The 25,591-nt window shown below is 34.3% G+C and overlaps 1 protein-coding gene across 1 annotated transcript; it reads right to left on the reverse strand.

The window, feature by feature from the left end:
- Positions 1–25,591, reverse strand: LOC128172251 (sodium-coupled monocarboxylate transporter 1-like). Its single transcript, XM_052838045.1, has 17 exons — positions 25,512–25,591; positions 21,989–22,414; positions 21,603–21,671; positions 21,047–21,098; positions 16,408–16,475; positions 15,997–16,077; positions 15,314–15,387; positions 11,602–11,742; positions 10,869–11,004; positions 10,181–10,266; positions 8,747–8,859; positions 7,653–7,723; positions 5,523–5,609; positions 4,812–5,059; positions 4,543–4,643; positions 2,153–2,274; positions 1–1,035 (listed from the first exon to the last, which is right to left on the reverse strand). Exons 2-17 carry the CDS (start codon positions 22,334–22,336, stop codon positions 892–894), a joined length of 1,941 nt encoding a protein of 646 aa, XP_052694005.1. The 5' UTR covers positions 22,337–22,414; positions 25,512–25,591; the 3' UTR covers positions 1–891.

The following is a 25,591-nucleotide window of genomic DNA, read 5'->3' on the forward strand; positions in this document are numbered from 1 at the left end:
GAAATACTTGAAAAATAAATGGTTGGGACTTACAAATCACTTTGACATATCCACTGTATTCGAGATATCAGTGTTCGAGATATCAGTGTTTGAGATATCAGTGTTCGAGATATCCAAGTTTAACTGTAATCTGAAAGAAAACCAGCGTGCATGTGATATATGTACATGTATTAAGTGCATACATATAATGCCAATAACACATCGCTTCTAAGAAGCCGATTTGAAAAAGGAAAATTACTCCAATCATCTAATTGATTTTGAAAATCAAATGACCTTGACATTCAAAGTGTCAAACTTCTGAAAGTCCTTTTCTTGCATTGTTCAAAAGAATGGAGGGAGCTTTCAATATGACACAAAACAATTCAGACCCAGATCTGAAAGGGATGAGCATGGCTTCAAATAACATAGTCAAAAGTTGGATGAAAAAAACAATCTACTAGATTTAAACAACAAATTCACAAGTTTGGTTAAAACAAAATACATAACAGGTACACATTCTATTTGTGTCTCTTTGGCTCAGTGAAAAGTAGTGATTCGTTTCTCTGCATCATCACTCATTCCTTTTTTTTTCAACATTCACTCCTTGATTTAATCAACAAAAACAATAAACAAACACATTTATTTCAACATGGTTAACTGTGTGCCCCTTTTTCCCTTGCCCAAAAATTTCCCTCGGGATGTGTGCCCCATTTACTTATAATTTCCCCTAATGTTTGTGCCCCCTTTTCCTCTTGAAATGATGATGTTTGTGCCCCCAACAGGGCACACCTGAAATGTGTGCCCCCTTTCCCTTTTTCCTCTGAAATGAGTCCCCCTATCCCTTATTTCCCCTGAAATGTGTGTCCACTTTCCCTATTTTCGAGGTTCCCCTGTGGATGGTGATCACTAACATCAGGAATCATTGAGAGATTTAATGGACTTTAGTTGAATGTCACTTGTCTGGTCCCCTGCCCCTATGTCACCACCTTCTCCAAGGACCAGTTTAGTCTCTGAATTTAATTCATTGATATCTTCCGGACTGCTCTCTCTACTTTCCTGAAACAAATTTATATCAAATTGAATTTTCCACGAATATGACAAAATGTTCAGATCTTTTTAGTATTATTAAAACATTCAGACATATTTAAGTAATAAATAAATATATAACATCACATATTAAGGGTCATTAATGTAAAATACAAGGTTACTGTCTTGAAATATATGAATTAAGCTATATTTAGGCGGGTTAAGAAAACGTGACAGAGGGCTATTCTTGCTGAAACCTCTTCATGTTTTTGACCCGAGCCCAAATAAAGCTTATACTTTGAGACATTTATGTTTATTCCACTATATAGTATCAATTTAACGCATAAAACGAGCTATTTTCAAGAAATTTTGCTGAATATCTGCAGTTGAAACTATCACGCCATGGCATCAACCAAGCAAAAAGATGTCGTCACAATACAAATGAAAGCGTGCGTACTCGATCTGTACTCGGCCTTGTTAAATGCATGTATGTATATAATTAAGCATGCAGATTTTCATTGTTGTTTGCAAGATTTCAAATGGGAAATAACTTAATCAAAAATTTTTAAAAAAATTGCCTTTACAAAATGGCAATAAGTGAATAAATGCCTCAGTGCCTGAGATTAATTATAGATTGGCAATTTTACAGATATATAATAGCTGTCTCTAACAGAGTGACTTCCCCTACATTGACCTCCCACAATGCAATAGTGCAAGAAAAACAAATCATCCATTGCTCCTTTGGCCTAAATGGGTTAGATAGGCAGATTGCCTGTTGCCAAATCAGTTTTATTTGTCCATAACAAAACTGTTGTTTAATTTAAATATGTTTTCCAGTCTGTGATGTTACAGAGTTACTCCATCTGTACCATACATATGAGTTGAAGACCACAAAACTGTACAGGAGCCATAAAAAACTGGAATTGGGTGAAACAAATCTGTACACTGCCAATCCATTAAAACTACAAAAAATGGTACAAAATAATGGTGGCATTAAGCAAGAATTTCAAAATACTGTACAAATTTTCATATTGTGGGAATTTTGGTGTCCTGCTGGTACACCCTGAATGGGGTTGAAAAAAAAAAGGTACATTTTTCGTACTGCCGGTACAGATCACATGTACATGTACATGTGTGCTGTACTAACCTCTGTCTGGTACTCAGCCCCGCAGTAGAAGTGTCTCCTGACTGACCAGGGGAGATAACAACACAGGCGGTCACACACCGGGATCAGGAACCGCGGGTCAACCTCCTCCGCCTTCATAGGACCTACATAAAAACAACAGAAATCAATTCTCATGGTCAATTCTCATATCCAAATGAAATTTCCTTTAACCCACATTGGATTTTGCCATATACAATTCTTATATCAAAATGATATGATGCTGATATAATAAATGCACTGATATGAGATGATACAAAAAAGAATCAGAAACCTATCACAGGTGTCATATGAGAATCATATCATTTCGATATGAAAAATATTTCATATGAACATCATACAGTAAAACTTGGTTATAGCGAAGTCGTAGGGACCAATTAATGGATTTACTTTGTTATATCTGTAATTCCTTATATCCATATAACAAATTCGTAACAATAGCTATAACAAATTCACAATATACAGGTACATGTTTTCTTTCACCACACTTTAATAATGCTATTGAGGCTTAAAATAAAAATATATTACTTTGATACCTTAAATAATTGGATTGTGAATTGAAAAAATTTTAAGAAAATAAATAAATTCAAACTATTATGTTAAATGGTAGTGCGAACTTTTGAATTTGTAAAAAAAAAAAAAAAATTCGTAATAAAAGTTTTTTTAATTTCGTTCTTAATCACCTCTATGGGACTCAAAAAAAGTTCACTATATCCTTAAATTTGTTAAATCAGAATTCGTTATAACTGTAAAATTTTGCAAAGATTTGATAAGAATTTTACCGGGGACTTATAAAAACTTTCCGAGAATTCGCTATATATCTGTGTTCGCTTTAAACGAGTTTTACTGTATGTGGAGAAATTGCGTATGTACAAACAAGAGAGAAGCAGGGGGTGAGGAATCTACCTCTTTAAGCTTCATTAGACCTATTGTTCTTACTATCAATTCATATAAAATCAATCAATAAAATCAATCAATTTCCTTAAGTTCTTACTATCAATTCATATAAAATCAATCAATAAAATCAATCAATTTCCTTAACTACAAACAAGAAAAAAATAAGGGACATTTTTTGGTATCACTTAACCAGTCAAACATCAGAATTGTTATACTATTGAAAAAATACACAAAAGAGTTTTCATGTACATCTTTTTCTCCTACAGCCTGTTTTAATTTATGAAGGTCGACCTGGTGAAATAACTGCATTTTACTTCAATACTGTTGATTCCTTATTTTACACAAATACTTAATTTCGCGATTCTGCTGTTTTGCATCAAATTGCCAGAATATAAAATTGCGGGCACCATTTTTTGTTATGATTTTTTAAAGCTCAAAACTCTCTGAAAAATAAAAGTAATATTTCAAAATCCGCAAGGACTGCTACTTGCCATTATACCAGGAAATTAATTCCCCACATTTAATAAGATATTTACAGTACTAGATAAAGGAGGCTGGGTGATCAACAAATTACTCATCTGTTCTACCTTAAATTTTTAAATATGGTTTGTTGACCTATGTTAGTCCATACATTAATCAAATTTGAATGTTCTTCTTTATTTTTAGAAAGATTTACTACAGAAGTTTAATGTAGTCTTAAAACAACCATGACCATCTATTCCTCTATTAGACCATATCAACCCTCCCCCCTCCCATCCCCCTCCCACCCACACACATGTGTAAACTTACCTGTAACAGCTGTGATGAGTAACCTAACTCCCACAGCAATGATGAGCCCCCCCCCCCACCCACACACATGTGTAAACTTACCTGTAACAGCTGTGGCTAGTAATCCCACCCCCACAGCAATGATGACCCTACCCCCCCCCCCCCTACCCACACACACGTGGTAAACTTACCTGTAAAAGCTGTGACGAGTAATCCCACCCCTACAGCAATGATGAGCCCCCCCCCCCCCATATACACACGTGGTAAACTTACCTGTAACAGCTGTGGCTAGTAATCCCACCCCTACAGCAATGATGAGCCCCCCTCCCCCCCCCCCTACCCACACACACGTGGTAAACTTACCTGTAAAAGCTGTGACGAGTAATCCCACCCCTACAGCAATGATGAGCCCCCCCCCCCCCCACCCACACACACGTGGTAAACTTACCTGTAAAAGCTGTGACGAGTAATCCCACCCCTACAGTAATGATGAGCCCCCCTCCCTCCCCCCCACCCACACACACGAGGTAAACTTACCTGTAAAAGCTGTGACGAGTAATCCCACCCCTACAGCAATGATGAGCCCCCCCTCCCCCCCCCCACCCACACACACGTGGTAAACTTACCTGTAAAAGCTGTGACAAGTATTCCCACCCCTACAGCAATGATGAGACCCCCCCCCCCATCATTTACACACGTGGTAAACTTACCTGTAACAGCTGTGGCTAGTAATCCCACCCCCACAGCAATGATGAGCCCCAGAGTGGAGTACCACAGGTAAGAAAGGGAGTAAAGCTCATGGAGAGCAGATCTGTCAAGTGTAAAAAAGAAATAATAAACGTGTGAATTTGTTTGAACAGCCTTGGTGCGATATAGTGACAGGAGGACAACATCCAAAAATACAATCAACAAGTCCATAAAAATATCAAAAGCTCAACTTTCTTCATCAGCAACCAAAACATTGAAAATACACACTGACCCATCTTGTGTGACCTGTGGAATGGGTGTTGTCATGGCAACTGACAGACCAGTCACCATCAGAGACTGGTTGCCATGGTTGACAGAGTAGTTATGGACACCAGAGGTCACAAAGGTCGTCAGATTGAGGTTGGACGGACAGCTGTGTGTGGGGAAGTCCAGGGTGTCCTTGACCCCAAGAACGCTGTACTTGGAAATTCCGATCCACATCATCACTGCGTAGGACACGAGGGGCCCGACCATGGCCCCCTACAGAGAGTAAGGAGTTATTTTCAAAACAATGTTTAGAAAATCAGACAAAACTGATTGTTAACAAAATGATACTCTAAGTGAATCTGAGCATAACAAAATAATGATTTCAGAAAAAAAAATTAAGGAAAAACTGAATATTGCAGAAACAAAAATTCAGGCCAAATAAAAACTGATTTAATATCTATACAACTACATGTACCGGTATCTGTTATAGATCCGTTTATGATAGAGTTTTGCAGCTAAGACTAAACAAAAGTTATTGTATTGGGCTGTTCTTAGCAAGATTTGTAAAAGTATAAACTCAATTTGCATATTTTAACTAAATTTGAATATTAAGTTACTCCCTTCTTTAAAATGGCAAAAATATTAATTGATACAGCAGTATTTGACCTAGCTAATGCACCGATGCCTGAGAACCAACTCATTTGTTTTTATTTTGCCTAAATAACTCAGAACTTACAATCCAGTTGCAGCATGGGAAGAATGCCCCTAGTACAACAAAGCCGTTCAGTGCTCCACTGGCTGCGCCCATAAAGCTAAGGGAGATCTAAAAGAAAAGACAAATAAGTCATTTAAGGAGGCTAAACGGTCAATAGAATATTGTATAGATTCCAGATAAAACGTGAGGAATTAATATCCTCGTTAGCACATCTCTCATACTTTAAAATCTTGCTTTCCTTTTGTAACAGATGTAATAATTAGTCGTCTGCATTTTATACTCTGACGATTTGATGCAAAACGGTTGAATCATGAAAAAAAAAGGAATCTACAGTATTCACCAAGTCTACTACAGGATTTAAAGCCATAAACTGTTATACAGTAAAGAAACAATCCGAATATTTTAGCATTAACTTACATACTTGCCAACTGTCCCGATTTCGTCGGGTCACACCCGATTTTTCAACCCTTCACCCGATTATTTTTTATGACCCGGCGGGTCATGCTTTTCACCCGATTTTTGTCGAACAACCCGAAAATCTCCCATTTCCGGATTTGGTTCGTAAATTACGTTGCGCGTTTGACTTCCAGTTATGAAACCAAGCTGAGCTTGGATTTACGTAACGCGTAAACAATGCCGATGGCTATAACAGACACATTAAGTGTAATTATTATCGTGAGTTGTTTTGACTAAGCGTAGGTTTAAATCATTAAGTGTGATGGCTTCCAATAAGAAAAGGTCTTCATCGGGGCCAGCGGAATCAAAACCAACAAAAAGGAAACTCAATATCTTTGTACCTATCAACATATCTGGGAAAAATGAATTCCCATAGGTAAAACAATGTAATCGAGTACAAAACGAGGCTTTTGCGTTCTATGTAACGCACATTTGAATTTTGGATTTTGTGCCCTAAATGATCTGACTAAACATTCAAAAACGCTAAGTCATGTATAGAATGCTTTTTAATACACAAAAGTCTTCCAAGTCATTTACAACTTTCATGCCATCATTTACAGAGTTCAAAAGCAAGGTTAATGTAGCAGAAACTCTTTTTGCCTTTTTTTCCAGCTGAACACAACCTGCCATTTTCTGTGTCAGATCACTTTACAAAATTCAAAATCAGCAACTGTTAGTTAAAATGCTTCTTTGCAATAAAGTATTACACATAAGTTTTAACACATATTTCTATTGTATATACCTATATGAAATGCATGATAAATATGTCGTGAATGTCGTTACGCGCTATGACCAGATTTTTTACTTTCCAAATCTGGTCATGACCAGATTTTCACATGTTGGAGGTTGGCAAGTATGTTAACTTAACTTTGAAAATATTTTCTACCTATCTTTATAAAGATTTTCATCTCATGGAGATTAAAAATGGTAATGACAATGTAGCAATCTTAAAAATTAATTTTAACAAAAGAGATCTAAAGGTAGAAACCAAAATATAATGTAAGAGTATGTGATTGAAGTCACAAAAGAAAGGGGCATATACATGTATGTGTAAAGAGTAATTATACTTTCTTGGTTAAGGTGGCTCACTACACCTTGAAATATTTTCTCAAATAAGCAGAAAATTACTTGATTATGATATATATCATTATGGATAACAAGTATTCAAATAGGCAAAAAAATCTGCAATGTTGGATGAAATATTACATTTTCGAAAATTTAATTCAGTAAACATAAACAAAAGCTCCAGGCGGATTCAAACTCATGATCTGCAGTTCAGAAGCCCAATACTTTAACCACTGAGCTACAACGATATACAACCCAATCAAACGATATAAACAGTTTAACAAAACATTTAAATCGCCATCTTGTGATGTAGCGTCTTAAAAAGTATAACAAAAAAATTCTTCTACATAAATCTCCCCCTTTAAAAAATTCATATATAAAAAGGTGTAAAAATCCTCCCACTCCCAATCTCCTGTGATTCTAAAACATTCCATGACACCTCAATGAGTATGGTAATAAAATCTTTGTTTTAAATTCCATGACACCTCAATGAGAATGGATTTACGAAATAAAATCTCTGTTTTAATTACAAATAGAACTTGGATATGTTTATATACAGTGTCTTTTTAGGGAGATTTGTTTATCAGTGTATATACAAATCTACCTAAAGCGACTGAGCCACATGTGTACCTGTAAAACGGTTCCCCCGAGTTTTCTGACAGCGAATGAGACGCCAACTCCCAGAATGCCAAACACAATGACTGAAAATAAAAACATCTGATTATGCATAATTGGTAGTTAAATTTTTCAAATTTCAAGTAAAACCTTGGCATATAAAAGTTGATTTAAGGTATCTCACTACACCGAGACTTAAATTTTTAAGACACTACGTCACAAGAGTGCTAAATTGTTTTCATCAATCACCTGTGTTGACTATCCCCGTAGCTCAGTGGTTAAAGAAGTGGGCTTGTAAAGAGCAGATAATGAGTTCGAATCTGTCTGGGGTTGAGAAACTACATGTATTTCAAAGTGTAGTGAGACACCTTAAAGTACTGAGGAAGCATCCTTCTTTCCAAGACTGTCATATTTCCATAATTAATTGTATGATGTAGTCTTTATATTATTTAGCTATAACACATGGATAAAATTTTTCATAAATTAACATTCCTTCCATCCCTACTTTTTATTATCCTTCTTTACAGAATAGTAGAGAGTTATCATTGTATTTTTATTGCAATTTATTGTATTTCTATCCTTTACCTAACATTCTCTTCTAATTTTATCCATTTCTATCTACCTAATATCCTGTTCAGAATCAATTTTACTTCTTCGCCAACATTCTGATCTTGCATTCTTACCCTTAGCTTTCCTTACATCTTTGTATATTTCCTTTCAATTTCTTCTTTACATCCGTGTTCTATAATTACCCGTTACTTAACATTTATTTTTCCTCCTTTAACCCCTTGCCTATCATCCCGTTCTATTCTTACCCCTTACCATTACCCTTCTTCTTTTTACCCTTTAACTAAGATTCTTTTCTATTTTCACCTAACATCCTGTTCAATTTTTACCGAACATCCTGTTCTATTTTCACCTAACATCCTGTTCTATTTTCACCTAACATCCTGTTCTATTTTCACCTACATGTAACATCCTGTTCTATTTTCACCTAACATCCTGTTCAATTTTTACCCAACATCCTGTTCTATTTTTACCTAACATCCTGTTCTATTTTCACCATACATCCTGTTCTGTTTTCACCATATATCCTGTTCTATTTTTACCTAACATCCTGGTTATCCAGGCCTTGGTGCTCTCCGACTTCCCCTTCATGTGTGGTTTGATGATGTCCTCCCATGATGTGGCGACTTGTGAACTCAGGTTGGACGACACAGAACTGTCAAAACATAATATATTATCAAAATGGTAACTTGATGGAGAAGTCGGAACGAAACAGGCACAGTTTGCATTGAGTTTGATCTGATGATCCACTCCTGTCAATAAGACTTTGGATCAAGTTACTGTACTATCATAATGATAGATTTATTATATACCCTTCCATTAAAAAGGAAAGACTAAAGACTAAAAGATAAAACTAAACTAAACTAAACTAGACTAAAGATAAAACTATCTAAAACTAATTAAATCTTTTTGTTTCATTAATGCTACATTGTTCACCTACTGAACTTATTAAACCGTCTTCATAGAAAATCTTTTGAAATGCGAAATAATACAGACATTATTTATAGTGTACTCTGTCATCAATTTCAGGTTTAGTACATTTAGTAAAGGAATGGTCTGTGGCAAGAAATCTTTCAATTGTGACTTCAAGGTTTTCATTACCTTGCAAAATTGTTCTCAAACCTGAATAAAAGCTGTTTAAAGCTGAACACCGCTCGTAAATAGGCACTGTCCGCCATATTTCTCTTTAATCACTGCTGTCTCTACAACCCTTATATAAGGGACAGACCTCTAAACAGTTCAAAGTACTTTGCTGTAGAGGTCTCACCTGTGTGGACACACATCTTGTCTCGCCGTGTTACTCGGTCGCGGTGAAATTATCAAATTTTACGCACCTTTTTGAAGCCAGGAGAATACTAACATCAAATAAATTGGTCAATGCATTCATTACGAACAGAAAATGAACATAAGATAAGAAAAAAATGCATAAAATCTAAAGACCACGAAAGGAATACTACATGTCAGCCACGAGGTTCAGGGGTGTAACGAAATCAAAGGGTATCTGTGTGACGGTGCCTATTTACGAGCGGTGTTCAGCTTTAAGCATAGTAATTTCGGATATTTGTATCTTTTAAACAAATATTCATGGACATGAGAGCCAGACATAGACTTTTGACCAGGGCCTGATATAAGTAATGGATATATGCCAAAACAGTTCTGTATGAAAAAAAATATCAGAAAGTTTCGAGGCCTGTCTAATATTTTTTCATATAGAAGTGTTCGAGGCATGTACTTAAAATGCTGCCATTGAATTTCATTGCTGGTTTACCTAAGACAGTCCGATTTTGAAGGATATCAGTACTGTAACCAGTGGTAACGGTCTGATATTGAGAAGTTCACTAATATCGGACTGTCAAAGGTAACATTTTAGACTGCTGAAACAAAGGAATGACATCACAGCAGTGCTTTCTTTGAATATACATGTAAATAATGACTTACCACTACAGTACTACTAATGTTGTAAGTTGTGTACTGACCTCAATGCTCCACTAAAGAGCCCAGCTATAAATAGCCCAGGAACCCCCGGGTAATGAAGCATCTCTATCACGAAGAGGGGAATGATCTGTAATGAGAAAAATCCACCAATTATTGGGAAAGGCTCCGATTGTATGTACTTGTGTGATTTCTTTGATGAAAATAGAATATCTATGTGGAATAATGATTAAAGATATACTGGTAGCTCAAAATCAAGTTATTCCACATAGATATTCTATTTTCATCAAAGAAATGATACAAGTACATACAATAACTTGATTTTGAGCTACCAGTATATCTTTAATCCATGAAATACCTGAGTACTGAAATCTTAAGTTGAAATTTAAGAGCAAAAAAGTTTCCCTGAGTCAGAGATTTACAAGAACGTTAGCATTGCTAAGTGACATAGTTTGACGTCACAAGATTTCATAAAAATGCATTTGATCGATGAATAAACACATATTGGGGCATTGTCCGAATATCTCTTGGGTTTATTTGGTTACCGGTACTTTAATTCAGTCAATCCAATGATATGATGTTTACAACAAGCTATGTCAGATTTCAGAAATGAAAAAAAAAATTCTCAAAGACCAATTACATATGTATACGTCAACACAAACATAACATTTCAGTATAAATTATATACATGATAAACACACCTAATATAATATATTATACGTTAAACATGACCTGGTTTGTGTTTTTGATCTCCTTGCTGGTGTAAGGGTCGCATCCCTTGGAGGCGTAGTAAGCGAACACCGATACCCCCGCTAAACAGGCCGTGGTCACCATCAGGAACAGGCCCAGGCAGTTCAACATCACCGCTCTGTGTCATTGTACAGAATATAAATCATTGATACAAGAGTTCAGTATCTATATGAAATATATAGAGGCTCTCAGTTGGCAAAAAATGGGCCCTCGAGATGCATTAAGCTTTCCTTGTTAGACACTGACATTGAAAGGGGGCCTCAAAAGCCGTTGTTCCACACGGACCATTGAGGGGAAACTCAAAGGATGTTTTTAAACGACATTGTTACTGTACATACCGACAATGAGGGAGAATTTCAAAGGACATTTTGTTATACACTGATCATTGAAGAGGGATCTCAAAGGAAATTGTGTTACACTGACCATTGAGAGGAAAAATCAAAGGACAATGATACACATTGAGCACTGAGGGGCAATCTCAAAGGACAAATACACACTGATCATTGAGTGGGAATATCAAAGGATGTTGTTACATGTACACACTAACATTTGATGGGGGATCTCAAAAAATGTTGTTACACATTAACAATAAGAGGAAATCTAGGATGTTGATACAGATATTGAGGGGTGATCTTACACACGAAAACATGAACATTGGGGATGGGTCACAACAGGTAAATTTGTGTACTCAAGTTCCCTGTTTTTGAGTACTCACATCTTGGCCTCTCGGAGTGAGGGTAGGGCACTGAACCTCTGTATACTCTGCTGACTGGCTCCAAATGTCCCAACCCAGTTAATCATACCCCCAAAGGTCAGCGCCCAGAATGTGTGGCGAACAGTCGGGTCAAAGTCAAAGCTGTAAATAAAGAAAACAGTCATTCAGGTCTAAACTGAAGACAAAGTTAACATTTGGGTCCACAATATTGACCACAAGAAGCTATGAAACACCACCATATTCATGATTTGTCAAACAAATACATTTACTTAAAAATCAAAGGCCTGAAGGGCCACAATGGCGTCGAGTTGAAGTAAATTTGAAGAGTACAAACCTGAACAATTTTTTTAAAAAGTCAAAATAATTTATGGTATTCCATCATTGATCACACATACACTTGATTAAAAAAATCCTTAAACAAACTAGAAAACTGACCAGTCAGGAAGGGCCCCGCTATGACAATTAATATAGAGAAGTGAAAAAAACTTTGAATTCCATCCTCTTTATATTAACAATGATGAAAAATAAATTCCCGGCAGAAGATGTAAAGAACTGGAATGTATAGGATCTTGTGATTTGTAGTTGGATATGATTTTCATCCAACAATTAAAGTGTTTTTTTCTTGAGCCTTAGTGAGGGGATAAAACACACAAGTTGGATAAAAATCATATTATACTACAAATCATATGAGATTCTATCTATCCCATGTTTTATACACCGCAATCAATTTTTACACTGTTTATAAAACTCTACATTATTTTACTTCATTATGCCTAGGCAAATCCCATTGTAAAGTCACAACTGTGGGATATCAAACAAATATCCAATGAGTCATATCCACGGGATAAAGTGGGTTAACATGGGATGAAATAAAATTTGTTAAAAAAACAAAGAATTGATACCACTGCAATGATACCTAGGCTTTGCCTCTATTCAATAAATTATTATAAATCATTGTGTATGGTATTTTAACCAAAATAAAATATGAATATCATATTTTAAATCCATATTTCAAAGAATGTACACAATACTACACATCATTCAAAATTGACCTTAACTTCAAAACAAAGTTCATTTGCAGACACAGGCAGTGCAGTAATTAATCTCAATGTGACAGATAAAGATAAAGCTTAGGATTTTCTTCCTGTGGAAGGTTAATTAATTCCAAAGGACAAATATTGCACAGCCTTCCATGTATACAATGGTAACATTCTCAGCAGTTATCTCTCTTTGCCCATTCATTCTCAGCAGTTATCTCTCTTTGCCCATTCTTCTTATGCATAGTTAGGAATCTACCCCACCACCCCAGCTCCAAACCAGAAGACAAAGAGAACCAAACTTAGCATCAAAATATGTATTTCTGCCCACTGAACTACCATACCAAATTTGAACTTGATTGGGCAACCATAAAAAAAGTTATTAGAAAAAAACAGGAAATTTGTGGACGGAAGAGTGACAGACGGACGGATAGAAGGACGGACGGACAAAGTGATTACTATAGGGCACCCGCAAATCCTTGCGGGGCCCTAATTATGATTCTGTAACTCTTAAGAAATGTATGTACAATAACATGAGACCAACTTTTCTTATTGTTTTGCTGGAGATAATTTTTTTTTTTTCAAATTGAATCGGGCAGTAAATTAACACAAATAAAATTTAATATAGATTTTATGCAGTCAACTAAAATAATAAAAATATCAAAATGAACTGTGATTTCTTTTATTATCAAAAACCATTTTAATTTGGTTATTGACCATTCATTTAAAAATTGGTATCAATTATACTTCCTTTTTAAAAACAAATATATTAGACAAAATACATCTGTCGACTACTTTCAGATAAATAAAAAATATGTTTTTATCACAAAATTAATCAAATTTCAAATCATTACAAATTAACTCACCTTATTCCTAAAAAGTTTTGAATGTTACTTGAAAGTTTTAATAGAAATATCCTTGGAGTTAAAACATTGTAGATATTTTTTTCTCTATTCAAATAGAATTAATAAGTATTAAAAGTATGATTGTATTTAATTCTATATATTGTACATTGCTGATAAAAACTCTGTCTCTTATTATCAATTGATTTAAAAAACACATGGGTCCAAATGATCGGACCGAAAAGATCAGGGGTAGATATAAGAAGGCACCCATTCATATCGTTTACAGTTAAAAGTGAAAGTAGGCTAGTTGGTTTAAAGTTACTTTTTGTTGTAGATATAGTTCTATGCAGGAAGTTTTTTGTTTCTAAAAGATCAAGCATTTGTACATAGTCAACATTCGATATGGATTCAAAATAATCTGTTTTGCAGGCAGGTATATTTTACAAACAAATTGAGTACGTAGGCCTAACTATCGCAAGTGTGTGAAGTATTCATCCGCTGAAACCAAGACATATTGTTTACAATAAAATATGAACATTGTCAAAGACATCAACTATTTTTTTTATCTGCCAACTTGTTATATTGACGTACAGTTCTGTTCTAAATGGAAGCAAGTCTTCTTTTATTCCTCAAATACAAAAGAAAACGTTGCACTCATATTCGCGGATTTATTGAAAGCATGCGTTGTTCAGCTCCTTACACTTCCAGTGGACGTACGATCCCTAGATGGCTCTCGAGCTTCGCTCGGCGCCATAAAAAAAGACAGCAAGAGATGTTTGTGAAACACTTATGCCCCCCTCCCTTTGAAACATCGACAAAGAAAATGAACGTTAACTGTAAATATTTGAAATTTTTCTAAGTCCAAGGGCGATAACTCTATTGAAAATTGATCTATCATACCCAAAGTTGACCTAGATATTATCTTGATAAACCTTTATACCAAATTTCATCTCAATATGTTCATCCTCTGTGAAGAAAATGAGCGGAAACTGCAAATAACTGGAATTTTTCTACGTCCAAGGGCCATAACTCTGTCAAAAATTGCTGGATTGTACCCAATACCGAATTTGACCTATATATCATCATGATAAACCTGTATACCAAATTTCATTTCAGTATCTTCATCCTTTGCAAAGATAATGAGCGGAAACTGCAAATAACTGGAATTTTTCTATGTCCAAGGGCAATAACTCTGTCGAAAATTGCTTGATCGTACACAATATCGAACTGAACTTAGATATTTTTTGATAAACCTGTATACCAAATTTCATTTCAATATGTTCATTCTCTGCGAAGAAAATGAATGGAAACAGTTGGTGGACCGACAGACCGATAGACAGCAGCAAAGCAATATGCCCTCCCTTCTTCGAAGGGGGGCATAAAAATCAAATGAAAGTTAATGTAATGTTACATACTTTGTTATTTTTTTTCTCACAAACTTTGCGGTAAACAGTGTTATTATCTGCTGTCTGCCTTTCAGCCATAATTCCTTTACTTTTCAACCAAATTAAACTTGCCATGCAAGGCAATTTTGACTCAACATCACAATAATTTTCAAATCACTCAACTTGCTTAGTCCTAAACTTAAATCTGCATATCAAAAGTGCATAATTGAGGTCAAAACTTACTCTTGAGGCTGAGTATTGACTTGGGGAAAGTTGAAGCATAATTGTAATGTAATGTTAAAAATCCCATTCCTGCAAAATCTGTTTAAGATTGATTGATCAATATTTTTTTTTTTTTTTAACCAAATAAGTTTTCGAGATGGCAGCCAAATAAAATAACACAGAGGGAACATATATCATATGTGAGTTATTATTGCAGACTTACTTCCAGAAGTTGATTCGTCCCCACTCCTCATTGAGTTCCCACACTCGGGAGAATCCACCCACATCCATGGTAGCCTGATAACAACAGAAAGACAGTCTCATGTTAAAATTCTTATATGTACATCTGCAAATATGTTTCCTTATATGAACCAGACCTATAGAATTGCAGACACTTTCATGATGTAACATTGATTAAAGCACTCACTTATCATTTGACGCCAGCTTTGGAAATTGATCAATCAACAAACAGTAATGATGAGAGAGGTGAATGGTTGTGGCCATTTTTAGACCAAATAAATCTCCTTGGTTAGAAGAACTCCACATAACATTCAAATTCTAAAGCTAAAATACTTGGAATTTTTTTTTTTCATTTAATGAGAGATTATGGCCGAAATTTTCATTTCCTAAATCTGACCGCCACCCAGCCAATTTAAATAGTTGACGGTAGGATAAACTTGTTGGGTATTTGACATTTGTCAGACCAAATATCAGATCATTTGGAATCATGAACAATAAATGTATAACATGTTTTTATTTCATACTTATGTCACTGAGGGGAAAGGGCACCATAGGATAAGGGAACTAACTCGTATAGGCCCAACCATGACATATGCAACAGTTTGACCATAAGATAGCATGATATTAATCGTTGCGGTGTAGAAATGTTTTTGGCCAAGACTGTACCTTGATCACAATGGTTAAGAGGCTGCCGAACATGATGATGGCCTGGAACGCGTCCACCCACACAACAGCTTTAATGCCACCCTGTAGGAAAAAATACCCAAATTTCTTATTGACTGTAAATTGGTGTAACTGCCTGTGTATTAGCCATTGAGATTTTTTTCTATTACCAAAGAGAGTCTTGTCTTACTTGAATGCAGAATGATGACCTTCCAAAAAATATATAACAATTTTTTCTAATATCAAGTATTGATAGACTGTATATTGAGCTATCTAATGATTTTTCATTTCTGGAGATAATGCTTTGGAAGGTCAAAATAGATTTCTTCTAGCTATGCACATGTGTAAACAGACAGGTAATCTAAATTGATCTGTGTAGTGCATGCACCATTAGGTGCTCAACATTATACATACCATGAAAGTGTAGAATGTACAGACGGACCCGATGATGAGGAAGGACCCCCACTCTGGAAACCCGGTCACTGAAAGAGAAACATACAGGTGTGAGACAGGTGAGTTTTCACTATAAACCTTTATCTATTTAAAACATTTACTAGGTGAGATGTCAGATAAGTTTTGTGCCATGAAGAGTAGGGTCAGGTGGTAGGAGGAGGGAAATTGTCAGGATTTGATAAAAAAAAATAAGCAAATTAGAATCATACAGGTGAGAAGACAGGTAAGTTTGATGTCATCAAGAGTTTAGGGTTTGGGGTGTAAATTTGGGATTGTGGTGGCTAGCGCTGAATCTGAGAGAAAAAAGGTTAAAAATTAGAAATCAAGTTACACACGACCTTAAAAAACAAGATATCTGTGAGACAATGCTCTCTAGTGATACCCCCGCTCTGATGTGAATATGCAAAATAAGCAAAGTCAACATTTAACAGAAAGCTGGCATCCGATTGGTACATCCCACAATATGACATGCCTAAACAAATAGTGTGTAAAAATTTCAAGCATCTGCGATAAATAGCTGCTGAGAAATCTTTGACGAAAATTTGTTTGAAAATTTTGGCTAAAATAAACAAAGTACTCATTAAACAGGAAGTTGACGTCCGATTGTTACAAAAATATATCCCACGATATGGCATGCCTTAACAAACACTGTGTAAAAATTTCAAACATCTGCGATAAATAGCTGCTGAGAATTCTTTGACGAAAATTTGTTTGAAAAGAAAGTGAGCGCACAAGACGGTAAGTTTGCAGGAATCCTCGACTCGAATCAACTGGGATTTAAATGTCTATAACCTCGAAAGGCTATGTACAGGTTTCAACAGAAATATATTATGTTGAGTGTCGAAGTACATGGCTATTCCGGTTATTAAAAAACAAAAAACTCACAAGCTTTCAAAAAATGGCAATGAGAAAATAATGTTCATACAGCAGATCTGGAAATCAATAACAACAAATTAAAATATACCGGTATACTATAATTCAACATCAGGTTAGAATAACAAACATTTAAAACAAGAAAGTTTTTTTTTTAAAACACCACCAGTTGAATTTGAACCCAAAACACTGAATGTTTGTATTCACTAATCCAGGAAGAAACCACTGCGCCATGCGAGACTTGTCAGTTGGCTGTATAAAGTACTGTTTGAAACAACATTGTCATATCAATGGACTTTGTTTTTTATCCTTCAAAAAATAATTTGAAAAAGTACATAATTAGTCATCTCTGGGTCATCTCTCCATCTTTTTTTAAAAAGCGACATTTTTAATGTTGAAATATGTTATCTTTACACGTTTCAAATTTGTGGAGAGAAGACCCAGAGACAACAAAATCATTTAAAAACAGTTGTTAATAAGTAGGATTTTGCATGAATTGCATCGTGTTGCTATATTTAGACCCATATTATGATAAAACCCTTTGCATTTCAAATATTTTTCCACTCATTCCACATCCAACAGATACCAAATAACGGTTATAATTCGAAAAATATTCAAAATTAATTGATGAAATTTTCACTCTTCTTGTGCGCCCAGATTCCTGCCGAATGTACATCTTAAGCGCCCACATTCTTTTGGCTAAAAATAAACAAAGTCATTATTTAACAAGAAGTTGATGTCCGATTGATACAAAAATATATCCCATAATATGGCATGCCAAAACAAATAGTGTGTTTAAATTTCAAGCATCTGCAATAAATAGTTACTGAGAAATCTTTGACGGAAATTTGTTTGAAAATTTTGGCTAAAAAAAACCAAAGTACTCATTTAACAGGAAGTTGACATCCGATTGGTACAAAAATAAATCCCACGATATAGCATGCCTATACAAATACTGTGTTAAAATTTCAACATCTGCGATAAACAGTTGCTGAGAATTTTTTGACAAAAATTTGTTTGAAAATTTTGGCTTAAAAAAAACAAAGTACTCATTAAACAGGAAGTTGACGTCTGATTGGTACAAAAATATATCCCACGATATGGCATGCCTTAACAAACACTGTGTAAAAATTTCAAACATCTACAATAAATAGCTGCTGAGAATTCTTTGACGAAAATTTGTTTGAAAATTTTGGCTAAAAATAAACAAAGTCATTATTTAACAGGAAGTTGATGTCCGATTGATACAAAAATATATCCCATAATATGGCATGCCAAAACAAATAATGTGTTTAAATTTCAAGCATCTGCAATAAATAGTTACTGAGAAATCTTTGACGGAAATTTATTTGAAAATTTTGGCTAAAAAAAACCAAAGTACTCATTTAACAGGAAGTTGACGTCCGATTGGTACAAAAATATATCCCATAATATGGCATGCCAAAACAAATAGTGTGTTTAAATTTCAAGCATCTGCAATAAATAGTTACTGAGAAATCTTTGACGGAAATTTGTTTGAAAATTTTGGCTAAAAAAAACCAAAGTACTCATTTAACAGGAAGTTGACGTCCGATTGGTACAAAAATAAATCCCACGATATAGCATGCCTATACAAATACTGTGTTAAAATTTCAACATCTGCGATAAACAGTTGCTGAGAATTTTTTGACAAAAATTTGTTTGAAAATTTTGGCTAAAAAAAAACAAAGTCGTCATTTAACAGGAAGTTGACGTCCGATTGGTACAAAAATATATCCCACGATATGACATGCCTATACAAATACTGTGTAAAAATTTCAAGCATCTGCGATAAATAGTTGCTGAGAAATTTTTGATAAAAATTTGTTTGAAAATTTTTGTTAAAAAATAAGCAAAGTACTCATTTAACAGGAAGTTGATGTCCGATTGGTACAAAAATATATCCCATGATATGGCATGCCTTAACATACACTGTGTAAAAATTTAAAGCATCTGCGATAAATAGTTGCTGAGATAAATGCGACAGAAATTTTTGTTACGGACGGACAGACAGACAGACACACAAGGGTAAAACAGTATACCCTCTCTCCTTCGGAGCGGGGGTATAATAAAGTATGATCAAATACATAATTGTGATTATTTAGTTACAGATGAAGCAGGGATGGGGTCAATTACATTTGAAAGTAATTAATTAAATTACAATTACTTGCTTAAAACCTTCAATTAAATTACCATTACCATTACAAGGATTTCCAAATGTAATTAATTAAATTACAATTACTTTGCAAATGTAATTAATTAAATTACACATTACATTTGAGAAAAATACATTTATTGAATTAAAGCAGATATGACGTACAAATTTTGTCATGAAAATTCACCAATTATTTAGCAACAACACCTACATATGTTTACAGTTTCATTTAATGATAATTTGATTATTAATTGTTTAGTATCCCTTAAGGTTCTCCGATTCTCAGCCTCAAAGTATATTTTTCATCATTAAAATGTGATTTATTGTTCAAACTTTGTAAGTGAAATAAAATAGAAAGATATTTTTCTTTCTGGTATCCATGCATTTTATGAAGTTATTGCAACTTAGGCCATGATGGATAAATATACGGAATAAATATAACAGTTGAGATCAAATTAGAGGAAAAGACTGTTGAACTGGTGCATCGGTGGTTCAAACCCCTTATCCTGTATGTAGTAGATCTCCGTGGAGCCATTAAGCCAAGCAGTTCTTTAAAGAGTTAAGTGTAATATTAACACTACAAGACTTTGTCTATATAAAGGCAGATCTATGGTACAAATAAAAAAATTCCAAGTTATCAAAGATTGCTAAGGATCGGAGATCGTTAACCTACACCTATCATGTTTACATTGGCAAGTCTTTTCTGGGACACTGAAAGTAAACATTTATCTCAACTAAATTCTTCTTTAAAAATTGGAAAAATACAGGTTACTAGGTAAATCTGGGGTTGAGAGCAGACTATAATTGCTATCAAAACACAATTCACACCTATTGGTCTATTGGCCATTAAGGAAACCCACCAAGATTTGGCAACAAAAACTTAAAAACCTTATTGAAGCCATAGCTCTAGGCAAACTGGCAATTAAAAAGCATGACTTAATAGTTTATACAATTCAAATAACATTGATTTTATTTGTAAAATAAACATATATTTTTTTTTTATCAACTCAGTTAATAATTGGAAACATTAATTATTCCAATAAAATAATATTTTTTTTAGGTAAAAGAGATTGAGTATACCATCAAAATTATTTGGTCCCTAACAAATTAATAAATATAAAAAACATTGATATTAATATCTGACATAAGTTTAGGAACCTCAATATTAGATAGTGAATATGTTTATATAAAAATAAAACTACATGTATATTTGATAAAAGTTAAATGCATTTAAGTACTCTTCCTAATTTGATCTTGTATTTGTATTGTTTTATACTTTTGTACTATTGGAAGTGTGGGGGACAATGGATAGTGGACAGCTTTCTTATTCATATTAACACTCATCAGTGTAATTGAAAGTAATTGAAAAGTAATTTGAATTACATGCCTTTTTTGAAAGTAATTAATTAAATTACCATTACATGTAATTGAAAAATGTGTCAATTACACATTACTTTCAATTACATCAAAATTTGTAATTAATTACACTCAATTACCATTACAAATTACCATTACCCCATCCCTGATACAGAGACCTGTGTAGTAGACATTTACCTGCTTGGAGGGCCGTGGCCGGAGCAAAGGAGGCCACACCTGTGTAAATCAACTGAAAGATAAACAATAATCCACAGTCAGACATTTCCATAGTAGTCGGCATGAATATAATAAACAGCATCATTGCAATAAACATCATTTTATTTCCACATTTACAGTAGATGCCATTCTCTAAAATGACTGCTCCTTTTACAGGTGCTTTTAAGTTATTACCAAGTATAAATGAAGTTACCGGTATTAGCAGTTTTTAATCGATATTCAGTTATGATTTCAAGATTTCTGTTCAACAAAAATAAAACAAAAGAGTGAAAGGTTTCACCAAGAAACTCATTAACTGTACACAAGTAGAATTCAAATTCTTTTTTATTTGCAACTGTGCATAACAGTCAATGATAAATACATGTATCAACAGACACTTTTTAAAACATATGACCATTCAAGTCATTTTCCAAGATATATATGCATAAAATTAACTATTAAAGAATCCATATACTTAAGAGTTATCAAACCTTGCTAAGGAGTAGACAACCTTAACCATATGGGTGTGCAGACTTACTGAGGAGAGAATGTTGATGACTGTGGCCGTAAGTCTCGCGGCTCGAGATTTGAATCTCATCTCAATGTACTACAAAGAAAGAGGCAGACTCTCCAATTTAAGATTGCGTGTATAAAGGAAAACTGAGTCAAGGCAGTCTTTTTTCAATACCTTATACATCTATCATCAATTCATCATAATTACATGTATACATATGTTACAACAATGAAAAAATTAAAGTTTTATCTTTTTCTTCACATTAGGCTTCATTAAAAATTTTGTCTTCTAACATTATTTTTCAAGTGACACTAATAGATCAAACATATAAGCTTGTCAAAGTTTTCTAACCTCAGGGCCAGGTTTAATCCTTAAAAATAGACTTTATAAATAATTATGCCATTACTTACTTCGTACATACTGGTCAGCTTCAGAGGATAAAACAGCGGCACAAACAAAACAGTTGCCAGGACAACGGCAGACATTTGTCCAAACACATACAGATAATACTGTGTTCCCTTTGTATACATCTCGGCAGGTGCTCCGAGAATCAAAATGGCTGACAGGAAAGACACTAGAATAGACACAGCAACAGGAACGATTTTCAGGTCACGATTTCCCATTAGGAACTCCTTGGTGGTTTTCTGCTTGCCCCCTGCCACTGCATAGTATATCCCGATGCATGCCGAAATAAGGAGAAGACCGGCAAAAACCACCCAGTCCGCCACCGTAAAGCTGTTTCTTGATATACCAGCCATGGTTTTATTTTAGCTAGCTTACGTTATATGTAAGAAGGCTACACAGCTATGTCCATCATCTTTAGCCTTTTTTCACCTCTAATGAAAGGAAAGTTATAAAATAAATAAAAGATACATACATAATTATGTACAATCTGTGCACCTGTTTCCATACAAATATATTGATTTTCATCATATTTAAACTTTTTTTGGGAGGGGGGGAGATAAAAATATTTTATAGGTAAATTCCATTGTTTTATTTGTATGTGTTTATATGCGTTTATGATACAGTCATAGATTGTGAAAGCTATACAAGTACTACAATATCTTATGTTCAAAAGAATTATAGTGAGCGCGAAGCGAGCTCTACCGACAAGGCATGAATGAATAGAAAATTTGGACTAGTTGCACATTCATTCAACAGATTTTTTGGGCGTCAGTAAATCGGACCAGTAATGCATTGTTTTTTATCGTCCCAGTAGTTCCCTGTAATCATGGCAATTTTCACCACATCACACTCTCACGAGAATCAGCAAGACAATAAAAACAATAACGATCTACTATATGACATACATTCAATGGAACCTCTAAATTTTTTTCGGCGTCAGTAAGTTTTGACCCACAATTCATAGTACCAATGGTTTCCAACCTCACGTTATCGTGAGAATCAAAGTACATATGTACTCGTGTAATTTTAAGAACATCATGCTTTTTAAGTAAATAAAACAGTATACTTCGCGTACTTTTATTTCTCAGGGGAGTTTTAATTTACAAAGTCAGACGACACTTAACCAACGTGAACTTTGACGTCACAATAAGGGGAAATTACTCTAACTGAAGTTATTGTAAATCTGCTGAAAATCCTCTCAAAATCTTGCAAACATAAAGAATGAGGACATTTCTTCTGATATAGGAAACAGTTGTAACGTGCACTCATTTGATTGAATGCTAACATTTATTTCATTCACTATAATTACTGTTACGATAATTTCCAGGAACATACACGTAGCGTCGTTTTTTTAAAGGGGGGTGGTTGGGTGGATGGCAGCCTCGTCCAAAAAATCTTTACAAGCAAAAAGAAAAAAAAAAAGGATAATTCTTAAAATCATAAAAAATTCTAATCCTTCAGCTCTTTAGCAGTTCAATGGTTTCTTTATTTACACTTCTATTAATTACATGCTCCAATCCCAAGGTGGGGGGGGGGACTCCATTTTCTTTGTATAATAATGATATGATAAGCAAATTTTTTTTAAAGCATGAATTAAAAATATTAAAAATTATTTTTTTTTAAAGTAGATGGGGCAACTCCATGATAAATCGATTTTCTATCTGTAAATTGAAAAAAAAAAAAAATTTACATGGGGGGGCTCTATAATAAGTCAATTTTTGTATGTAATTTAAGAAAAAATGTCTACTGCAAAAAAAAGGGGTTGAACTGACGAACGTTACAATCACTTTAAAATAGGAGATAGAGTGCAATGAACATTTACATTAAAATCTTAATTATTCAAAAACATTGTATCCGAGATTGAACTATTGTTCTACTTACAACAAATCTTATAAACTATGAATAATGTAAATTTCCTGAAAAATATTTTTTAAGTATGTTTTATTTTATTTTGCAATCAAATTAATTAACGTTGTTAATTTCATTTTTATTGATTTATCATAATTCATTGTTTGAAAACATGCTGTGCTCGCCCAAACGGTCGCACCGTAAAACATATTGACAATTTTTATTTGAAATTCATTTATGACTTTTAAACAATTATTTTTTAAGGTTACTCCTTGGAAAAGTTCTGCATACAAACCTGAACTTTTAAATTACTTAAAGATATGGATTTCTAGCACATGTTTGATTTGAAAATGACAGAAAAAAATTCAATTTTGGGGGAAAAAAATCAAATTTTTAGAAGTGTACACTATTCAAGAAAATAAAGCTCCCAGCAGTATTCGAACTTAGGACATGTCATTTTCTTAACAATTCCACTGATAATTCAAACTATGCAAAGTGTACTGATTTATTTACCTAATAGCATGACATTCTTGAAACTAAGCATTTTATCTGGTTCTCAAAAGTTTTACTCTGACTCTCTCAGGAATGTGAGGACACCATTTGCAATGCTTGGAATTGCATTGTGGGTTGAAATTTATTGACGCCAAAAAAATTCTGACAGATCAAAGTCCAAGAAAACTTTTGTCACAGTGATATCTCTCAAATGTATTTCAAAGTGTATAAAGGTTAAAAGGTTGGATATTGCATATCTGTGTACATTGTGTTAATAGCAGTCCTATATTTACGCTGAACTATGAATTATTTTTATCTTGCTTGTTCTCAAGAGAGCCTGAAATGGGAAACCATATTTACAGGGAACTGCTGGTTTGATACAAAAAGGCATTACTGGTCCAAGTAACTGACAACAAAAAATTCTGTTGAATGAGTGTGCAGCTGGTCCAAATTTTCTATTCGCACATACCTTGCTGGTATACCTTGCTTGGTTCACCGGCATGCTGCTCTCCTTAAATCTATATACCACTCAAGTCATGCTGCTTGCAGAGGTTTTATTCCTTTACTCAAGAAACTAATAATATGAAGATTGCCTAAAATCCAACTATTATATTACAATATCTAAACTTGCTTATCATCTTGTAAAATATAATTTGGATACCCTATTTTCATGCATAACTTAGTGAAGTTTTTCTTAGGATCCAAGCCGAAAGGCGTTATAAATTAAGCTTCATTGTTCACTTCTGAACTAAAAATGTAACTTAGGATATACAATATACTGAGGGATCAATCTCTGCAACAGGCTGTTGTATCCCATTTAGGCGATTGGTCCCAATCTGGGATGATTGCAGGACCTAGTGATCAATTTGAATTGCATCACCTGTCTACTGGCCGTCTGTTTCAGACCAGTGTGCATACAATACTTCATTTTTCACAACAGTTCTCTTAACCGTTCTCTAATTTTCCCGTGTTTAATGAACAGACTAACAGCTACTGGCGTGCCAGTACAGTTAAACAGAAATATAGCTACTGTTATGCAAGAACATTCCTCTGGTGGTAAGGTACATGTACCTTTTTACAGCAATGGAAACATTCAAAAAATGAACGACACTTCATTCATTTACCCTTTTGGCTTTCCATTTTTTCTTATGGTGAACAAGTATATGCAGTGCCATGGTCATTACTCACATTTTTAACTATTTCTATCCTGGAACATCAACATGTGCATCCGCCAGGATTTTCTCGGGTCTACTACCTACTAATTTGCG

This window comes from Crassostrea angulata, chromosome 2 (genome assembly GCF_025612915.1).
Source record: "Crassostrea angulata isolate pt1a10 chromosome 2, ASM2561291v2, whole genome shotgun sequence".
Lineage (NCBI taxonomy): Eukaryota > Metazoa > Mollusca > Bivalvia > Ostreida > Ostreidae > Magallana > Magallana angulata.

What these genes read in the sequence shown, in the direction of transcription:
- LOC128172251 (XM_052838045.1), bottom strand. Translation starts at nt 22,336, where the DNA reads ATGGCTGGTATATCAAGAAACAGCTTTACGGTGGCGGACTGGGTGGTT. An exon ending in AGATCAAAAACACAAACCAG is followed by an intron (nt 10,267 to 10,868) that starts GTCATGTTTAAC and finishes TTCTCATTACAG; the next exon opens with ATCATTCCCCTCTTCGTGAT. An exon ending in TCCCATGCTGCAACTGGATT is followed by an intron (nt 5,060 to 5,522) that starts GTAAGTTCTGAG and finishes TACTCTCTGTAG; the next exon opens with GGGGCCATGGTCGGGCCCCT.